This window comes from Poromitra crassiceps (assembly GCF_964638095.1).
Source record: "Poromitra crassiceps genome assembly, chromosome: 10".
Classification (NCBI taxonomy): Eukaryota; Metazoa; Chordata; class Actinopteri; order Beryciformes; family Melamphaidae; genus Poromitra; species Poromitra crassiceps.
Window position 1 is genome coordinate 18004392 of NC_139631.1, and position 8788 is coordinate 18013179.

Here is an 8788-nt window from a genome sequence, read left to right on the forward strand (position 1 = left end):
ACCACTGCCCTACCCAACTCTGTCTCTTCCCATAATTTGCCCCGGCCCAAAAGGATAACTCCCATTGTGTGTGTGTGTGCATGTGTATTGATCCCAGCTCTTTCCCCTAACAGGAAGAGGGGGAGTTGATCGTTGAGGGCTTGCTGAATATCTCCTGGGGCCTGCGTCGGCCAATCAGGCTTCAGATGCAGGATGACCACGAGCGGATACGACCACCTCCCTCTTCCACATCCTGGCACTCTGGCTGTGCCCTGGACAGTCAGGGGTAAGGTCCAGGCAGATCCACTTACACCTCACTGACCGGAAATGCTACACAGTGGCTCAATGGGTACAGATATAGTGTAGGTCTCGTTTGTCTGATGAGAAAGACAAGGTAAAGAATGGTCACTCAGCAGTACTGATCTCAGGTTTCAGAAATCAGCACTTTCACCTTTTGTTGACCTTATGTTTACATGAAGAGACTTCTGTAGTTTGTTCAATCTTTTGATTCAACAGCATCTGTCAACAGTCCCCTGATCTGCACTTTTGACTTAGTTTGTCATTTTGCCCCGAGGTATCATCGATCTATCTGTGTCAATATGAGGCGTTGAGCATCAGCTCTATAATCCCATTAATTCATCCAATCAGATGAAGCTATTCTTGTTCCCAGATTAATAAGCCTCAAGGGGATGGGGTTTGACTGATTCAGGGATATGTCCCTGTCTCTGACGTGTCTGGGCTAAGATGACCTACATTCAAAGCTGCTTGCAACTGTTAATGCATGCCTTGCTCTTACTCACTACACTCATATTTGTCTCAGAAATAATGCAGTTCATGCATTTTGTCACTTATCAGAAATGTCATTCATCTTGATAATAGAATATGCTCTATCCTTTACAGCTTTGTCAGCTTGCATTTCCTGCACTGTCCCCTGCCAATGTGCCTCTCCCTTCTCTTATTCATCTGTTCTTGTTGTGTGTTTTGTCTTGCAAGTTCCCCCAACAGCACAGAGGGTCAGCAGCCAGCACAGCAGATCCCGCCCACAGTGGAAGTGACCGCACCTGAAAGCCAACAGGATGATGATGATGATGTGAACGAAGACGACGCAGAAGGTGAATGATTTGAGCTACAGTAGGCAGGGCTGGACTGGCCACCTGGCATACCAGGCTTTTTTCCAAGGGGGTGACTAGCCTTATGGGCAGGTCAGGAAAAAAAAAAAAGGCCTGACCAGCCCATGAAACAGGTAGATAGGCCAGTTGTTTTTTTCTCTCTCGTAATTGACAGACACTGGGCTGGCCCAATCACATCTTTAAACCCCTCACCCTTAGGTCAATAATTAAATCAGGTTATCTCTAAAAGAAAGACTGTAGATCCTTGCTCAAAAACGCTGTGGGTTCTGGATATGCGTATGATCTAAACAAAGGTGGGAGTGAGGCCACACCTCCCTCTCATATTTACCTAATCTGTAAATGAAGATTTTTTTTATTTTTTTAACATTTCAATCCATTTATTGAAAACAGTGAGAACATCCAGAAGACTGGGCCACAGTTTAAAACTGGATGACCCGGCCCTTTCTCTTCTTGTCACCACCCAACTCAAAGTGCTTGTACCATTAGATGGCCAGCATTCTCTTGGATCTGCAGTTGGGCTCCACACACTCCAGCCTCAACACCATCTTCTTTGTAGTCTAGCCTGTTTATGGAAAATAGGCTTGGTCTGTCCACCGTACCCACTCTGCTTTCTGTCCTATCTCCTCTTACCCTGTGCGTAAAGAGAATCCTTTCCCTTCTTGTACTGGGTCACTTTGTGGGGTCTGGTGCTTCCTGCACTTTTTGCAGGAGGTCCTGCATTCACCATGGCTGCGTCCCGATGCAGAAGAAAAGAGGGCGTAAATGAATAGTTTTGTTCTAAAATGTGATACCCGCTACTTTTACAAAATGATTGCAAGCAACAAACAATCTGCAGCAAACAATCTAAAGAAAATATGGTGAAGAATAGGGGATAATGTAAGTCGTTGGCTGAAAGACTTAAAGCACTTTTGCAGCCTGAATCCTCTGTAATTTAAAGAGACTGAATAATGAACTTCAGGTAATATGTTTCCCCCATAGATATAGTATAAAGCATTTTGGAAATGAAGTCTGTCAAAATATTTCCCATTGTGTGCTTCTTTTGCATCACTTGTTCTTGAGAAGTAGCAGCATTAAAAGTATTTTCCATCCGTTGTGTTGAATGGACAGAGGACTATGAGAGCTCCGCTCAGCTGCTCAGGACGAAGAGTGACGCCGGGGTTTTAAGGCGGGGCCAGCGGCGGTCACCGAGCGACCAGAGGAGAATACGACGCCATCGCTTCTCCATCAACGGACACTTCTACAACCATAAGGTGACGTTGCCACCCCACCGTGTTGGCAGGTCTTCAAAAAGACTGAAGAATTAATCCAATAAATGAGCTAAATTGAAGGCCCCTAATGTTTCTTTGCATGTTCACCCAGATTAATATGCAAGAGTTGAATATGCAAAACAGGATCATGTCTGCTAGCTAAACACAACTGTCATTAGTTAAGTTCAAACAGAAGTGGTCTGGTTTTGCCATTATTGTTTTTTATTTTAGTTTTAAATCTGTCTTTAACTCCAGGTAGCATGAAAAAGACCTTAGAAAGTCCTAAATTTGTCTTTCTGAGACCTGAAGATTCCCTGCAAGCACACATATACAGTACATGCATATGCACACGCAAACATACTGTATACTAGTATACACATGTACATATAAACGCACGCACGCACGCACATACACACACACACACACACACACACACACACACACACACACACACACACACACACACACACACACACACACAGTTGTAAATGAAACTAAATGATTTTTGAATGTTTTTCTTTGTCTTTTCTAATCTCTCAGACAGCAGTGTTCACTCCTGCGTTTGGCTCTGTGACCAATGTTCGGATCAACAGCTGCATGAGGACGCCTCAGGTGCTGCGAGTTCTCCTCAACAAGTTCAAAATTGAGAACAGTCCTGACGATTTTGCCCTCTACCTCGTACATACAAGTGGAGGTGAGTGTGTGCATTCTTAGTAGTGTTAGTCAGTGTGTGCAGTGTTAGTAGTCTTAGTCAGTGTGTGCATTCTTAGTAGTGTTAGTCAGTGTGTGCAGTGTTAGTAGTCTTAGTCAGTGTGTGCATTCTTAGTAGTGTTAGTCAGTGTGTGCAGTGTTTTATTACTTCTTTATTTCTCCAGACAGGCCAATAACAAACACATCTTTAATTGCAATCCGGAATTCTCCTTTAAGGCAGGGGTGCCGAAAACCTTTTAGGATGAGTTCGACTTAAAAAAATGAAACTAGTCGCAAGCTACTTCTTTTTCCTTTGTCCCCCGGCCCAAGTACATATTTCACACATTTTAACAGTATTATATTATTTATTTAACATGATTTAATAATGGTATACTCTTAAATACTGTAGATACTGAGTTAGCTATACAGTACATGAGTGGGATTTAGTTTATGCATTCAAAAATGAAAATAATACATCTTGGATTTCTTTGGCTACTCATTGGTGGCGTATTGGGCACCCCTGCAATAAGGCAATTATGAGAGGTTATGGGATGGGAACCACATCAGTTTTAAGCAGTTGCTGTGTATACTATTTTGTGTGTTTGCACTGTTAACCTGTGTGTGTGTGTGTGTGTGTGTGTGTGTGTGTGTGTGTGTGTGTGTGTGTGTGTGTGTGTGTGTGTGTGTGTGTGTGTGTGTGTGTGTGTGTGTGTGTGTGTGTTTGTTTGTTTCAGAGCGCGTGAAACTGAAGCGCAGTGACTATCCTCTGGTGCTGAGGGTGATGCAGGGTCCGTGTGAGCAGGTCTGCAAGGTTTTCCTCATGGAACCGGACCTGGGAGAAGAAGTCACGTATGATGTAAGATCTCAGAGATTTATACCAACTAAAGACCTGTTTCATTATCCATTGGTTTGAGGGAGAAAATGGCTCGAGATCCAGAGATATGGATATGGAGATATGGCGTCGGGCTGTAAATTACCTTTCCTGCCTTCTTTCTTCTGACCATGTACAGCCTTAAACAAACCTCCCTGCACTTGTAAATAAGTCTCCAGTATGCCCCATGGACTGTAAATGTCCTCATTTACACCACAACGGTCTCTTTTGTGCTTTGTCATGATGTTTCCGCTCCCTCCCACCAGGTGGCGCAGTACATCAAGTTTGAGATGCCTGTCCTGCAGAGTTTCATCACCAAGCTGAAGGAAGAGGAGGACCGAGAGGTGCAGAAACTCAGGAGAAGGTACCACAGCTACTAAATAAAATCCTTTATCTGTTTGATAGAAGATAATATACTGTAGCATCTACCTCACAACGTCAGCTTGTATTTTGCCATGCATGAGCATGCCTGCAAGTTCTCTTCAACAAGTCAAGCCAAACATCTCCAAACAAGGACATAGCCATGGCACACCAACCAAACATTCTCCCTCAAACACAGACCAACACAGATGTTTGTTTGGAGATGTTTGGTCACGTTCAACAGGTTCAACCTGTGTTTGTTTGATGAAGTTTGGTCTGTGTGCCATGCTTTCAGATGCATATCCATAGCAACCAGCCAGCTGCTGTGTATTTGTTGCCATTGTGTTGAGTTAGGTGATTTAGCTGAAATGGCTTTGTCATATAAGTGGGGTAACCTCTTGCAACTGCTCTTGTGCGAATTGGGACAAGTTTACAAAACCAGATGTGTCTTGTATTGTTGTTATATTATTAGTTTATCTCCCTAAAGTGCGAGGCAGATGCTTTCCCCTGACCAGAACACACTCTGCAACCCTAAGGGTCTCCTCCTCCGCCCCCTCACACCGTCCCAACATCCTCCTTATGCATGCAATGGACAAAAGGATGTTTGTTTGTTTGTTTGTTTGTTTGTTTGTTTGTTTGTTTGTTTGTTTTCCCCCATTGTGTTAATTAAAATGGTCTTTTTCAGGGGGGGGGGTGTCTTCATTTTCCAGCTCATGACAAAGATGAGAAGCTCTTTTTGACCGTGCGACGTGTTTTTCTGGTTTGTAGGTGCCCATAAAAGTTTAAATATTTTCAAACTTTCTCAGAGTTGGGCCGCTTGTCAATGTCAGTTGGGCCAGGCAGTCAATTTAATCGAACAGAAGGCAGACATTCCTTCCTGTCTTGATGCCTTTTGATGTGGTGGGAGTGGTGGGACAGAGGAAAACACAGATGGAAATCTGATATTACCAGTATTTAACCCAGTCACACACGCAGCCCTGCTCCTCAGTGCTCCACCAAGCTGTTTTGCCCAACACAAAAATGGCATCAATAAAGTAACATGTTAAGTTCATCTCTGCTCACAGAGTGATTTGATCTTTCTTTCTCTCCCTTTGTCCACATGTATCTATAGGTATAACTCCCTGCGGTGTATAATTGAGAGGCAGATCCGGTGTGTTCCAGAAGGAACCTGTATGTGATCTGCTCTTGGAGACCAACAATGAAAATGTTACCCAGAGAGCAGCACGTTTTCCACCAGACTATGACCAAACATCAAATGAGACTGACCAAGAATCACCTGACAAGGAAGCAATGTATCCATGTGATATGTTCCAGTGATTTCCTCTGAATTCCTGTCTCCATATGGGTCTTTTGTCATCTTTAGCATTTGACCCATCATCGATCCCCTGTGTCCGATCCAACCAGCCAAAATATCAACCTGCAGACAATAATATAACATTACTGTTGTGTGCACGACCATCTCAGCAATAATCTTACCATGACGACTAAGATGAAATTCATTCAGACTCTCATTCATACAGAGTTGTACGGAGCCATGACCCAGACCCATCTACTAAAAAATGACTAGTTCTCTTTCTCGTACAGTACAAACGCAGACGGACTCTTTCAGCTTCTCACCTCATTGCTCTTCCTCCTGCAGTAATCCTCACCCTGTTGCAGTACATTACCTCTACAAACAAGCCTAAAATTGTACGTCTTGTCTACCTTCCTGATTGCAAGCTGATACACTATCCTTTTAAAGCACAATAATAATGTAAAGGCTTTGTAAAGTGCCTGTTACAAAGGTTTGACCAAGCCATTGGACCAAGCACAGAGGCGAGAACGATGATCAAATATTTTTGAAGCTGTTTCTGTGTAAATAATATTATGGATTGTATCAGGGAAGTAGCTCGAGCCACGCCAGAGTGACACAGTTTGGGTCGATGTCAAATCCAAGAATGGACCAGGAGCATGAAGGCGGTGGCCTCCCTGAGTGATGTCACCCAGTCCCACAGTCAAGGCACTGGGGCCCCAGCTTTTCTGAACTGAACTAGCTTGGTGACGTGACATTTTCTGCTTATTGTAATTACGTGTGACTTCAAACCAGGGGGCTGCCATCTTTATCTATCTTGGTGTGTGAAAATGTGTTTGATTCATGCAATTGGAGGAACTGAATTGACCCTGTCCATTTCATGGCAAACTAGAAGGTCACTGCAGGGATTGTGGAAGGCTGTGTGGACAGAAGATCCGTGTGCATGTTGTTACCATCCGTTCCTTTTGCCGGCCTGATGGTGACAACTGTCTCTGTGTTCACAGCTTTTCTGTAGGCGTTCAGATTGAATGTTAAAGACAAATAATGATTGAAGCTAAACAAGAGAAATCCACCCTAAAGCACTTAACACTGTTAAGAACAGCTATTGGTGATGTACCTTCCATTTATCGGTCCCCAGTCCCTCAGAGTCAAAGACCAATGGCTTCTAGACTCAGCATTTTGGACCATTTAATAATCCTACAAGGAGAAATCAGCATAGAAGAGGCAGAGACACCAATTTCTCTACTGACAGTAGCCTCAATAGACCAGGATGCAATCATGCAAAATCACTAAGTGAAGTAGAAGCAGAGGAGGCAGGTTGGGGGAAGTAAGCCCTTCATCACAAAATAATGCTGGAATAAATTGAACATCACATGCAACAGTTTTAGAATAGCCAAGGGTGGATTTTTCTTTTGAATCCAACAAAGAATGAAGCAAAAAGCACACAGAAGAGGGACGTCCCACCAGACTGTGAATTTATGCTGATGAGAATGTGTTGTGTGTGGAAGTGTGCGAGCCAAGCAAGCGTTTCAGGAGCTGTACACTTTGCCTCCTCATGTACAGCGCTTTGCATTATGTTTGCTTTTGCCTGTGTGTGTACAGCTGTGTGTATCTGTCCCATAGTGCTGACATCTTGGATGATATTCTCGCCGTACAGCACACAGTGCGCTGTGTTGACAAATGGCACAGCAATGAGTGTTGATGAAAAATCATGTGTAACAGACAGCGTGTGTGTGTGTGTGTGTGTGTGTGTGTGTGTGTGTGTGTGTGTGTGTGTGTGTGAGAGAGAGAGAGAGAGAGAGATTTTCAGTGTCCCTAATTGCCTGTTTATGAGCGTTTTGTATTTGTTTCTTTCACAAAATAATATGGTTTGTGATAGAGAATAAAATTCTTTACATCCGCTAAATGTGATAATTAACAGCTTATCTAACCAAATGAATTGAAGCCTTGAGTCCAGGACTGTTTAACATAAAAGTATATTTAATACCATATATTCTCTGCAATATGTATATTGACAGAGGGCATGAATCTCAATGTACACATTCTGATATGTCATACAGAGTCAAATATTCAGCCAATGGCCGACAGTGAACATATGCTTTATACTGTAAAAGAAGAGGAGGAGGAAAAGGCAGAGAGGAGGGGGTGATGACTTGACTTGGAGCCTACAGGGCTGCCTGTCTGTATCAGTTTGTTATGGGACTTGATGCACTTGATGCACTGTCCAAGGTTTCAGCAATGCGGGCAGTCCTCTGCTATTCTATATGGGTGAGAGGTCATGGGCCAATGCAAAGGGACTAATGACTCATAGCATTAATTATGTGTATGCAAATAGCTTATTGGGAAATGCCAATGGAACTTATATGGGGCTAATGACTCATAGCATTAATTATGTGTATGCAAATAGCTTATTGGGAAATGCCAATGGAACTTATATTTTTCTCCAACAATCCACCCAATTGTTATGTTCATCAACTATAACAATAATAATTACAAAATTTAAGTTCACTATTCAATATAATGCTTGTATCTGTACTTAATTGTGGGCCAGGGCTGGGCAGGGGGGGTTTTGAAAACATAGGAAACATTAAACACTTGAAAAAAACACAGAATTTTTGATCAATATGCAGTCCAGCGCAGTCTCAGCTCCATTATCACAGCATCTCCATTATCTATTGGGAAGAGAAAAAAACTGATTTTAGTGATACAATGACAAAATTACATCACCACTGCAGCTATAATATATAGGAGTGGGCCTACTAATCTTAACTCTATATGGTTCAATGCAAATAGTCTAATTAATATCACTATATATATTTTGCATTGAACTTAATATTCAGTGTGTTCCAAATCACACTTACGGTAAATCTTTTCCACTTTTGTAAAAGAAACTTCTTATATACATGTATGTATATATATTTTTTCCAGTTTCACTTTATTCAACGCTTGTTCGGACCTTCCTCTAAAAGGAATCATGTTAAGTATTCACAACAGGAACAATATTTTCAAAGTATTCACAACAACAACAATATTTCTCATCTTATGTGATGACTCTAGTTCATTCATTTATTTGTTTGTTCCTGGTGCTGTTGTTGTAATTGTTGTTATTAAACTATTTAATAGCCCAACTCCATCGCAGTGGTTAAAATTTCTTTTTGGGAACTATTTTATTAGAATAAAATTCTATTTCTAGTTTACTTTAATATTGGTTTGTTTGGAA

The 8788-nt window shown here is 42.1% G+C and overlaps 1 protein-coding gene and 1 pseudogene across 4 annotated transcripts in view; one reads left to right on the forward strand and one right to left on the reverse strand.

Annotated features, from left to right (window-relative positions):
• The window catches only part of rassf2b (Ras association domain family member 2b), a 14272-nt gene extending 6808 nt beyond the window's left edge, over positions 1-7464 (forward strand). For all 3 annotated transcript variants that reach the window (XM_083644432.1, XM_083644434.1, XM_083644433.1), the window contains 7 exons: positions 114-265; positions 973-1091; positions 2217-2359; positions 2897-3050; positions 3781-3902; positions 4184-4281; positions 5389-7464. In XM_083644432.1, the coding sequence (XP_083500558.1) occupies positions 114-265; positions 973-1091; positions 2217-2359; positions 2897-3050; positions 3781-3902; positions 4184-4281; positions 5389-5455 (855 nt within the window). In that variant the 3' untranslated portion in view covers positions 5456-7464. The remainder of the gene's footprint in view (positions 1-113; positions 266-972; positions 1092-2216; positions 2360-2896; positions 3051-3780; positions 3903-4183; positions 4282-5388) is intronic.
• Positions 1529-2180, reverse strand: LOC310783728 (large ribosomal subunit protein eL42 pseudogene; annotated as a pseudogene). The gene is made up of 2 exons: positions 2158-2180; positions 1529-1838 (listed from the first exon to the last, which is right to left on the reverse strand). The product of its transcript is annotated as a large ribosomal subunit protein eL42 pseudogene (transcript).
• Positions 7465-8788: the final 1324 nt, after the last annotated feature.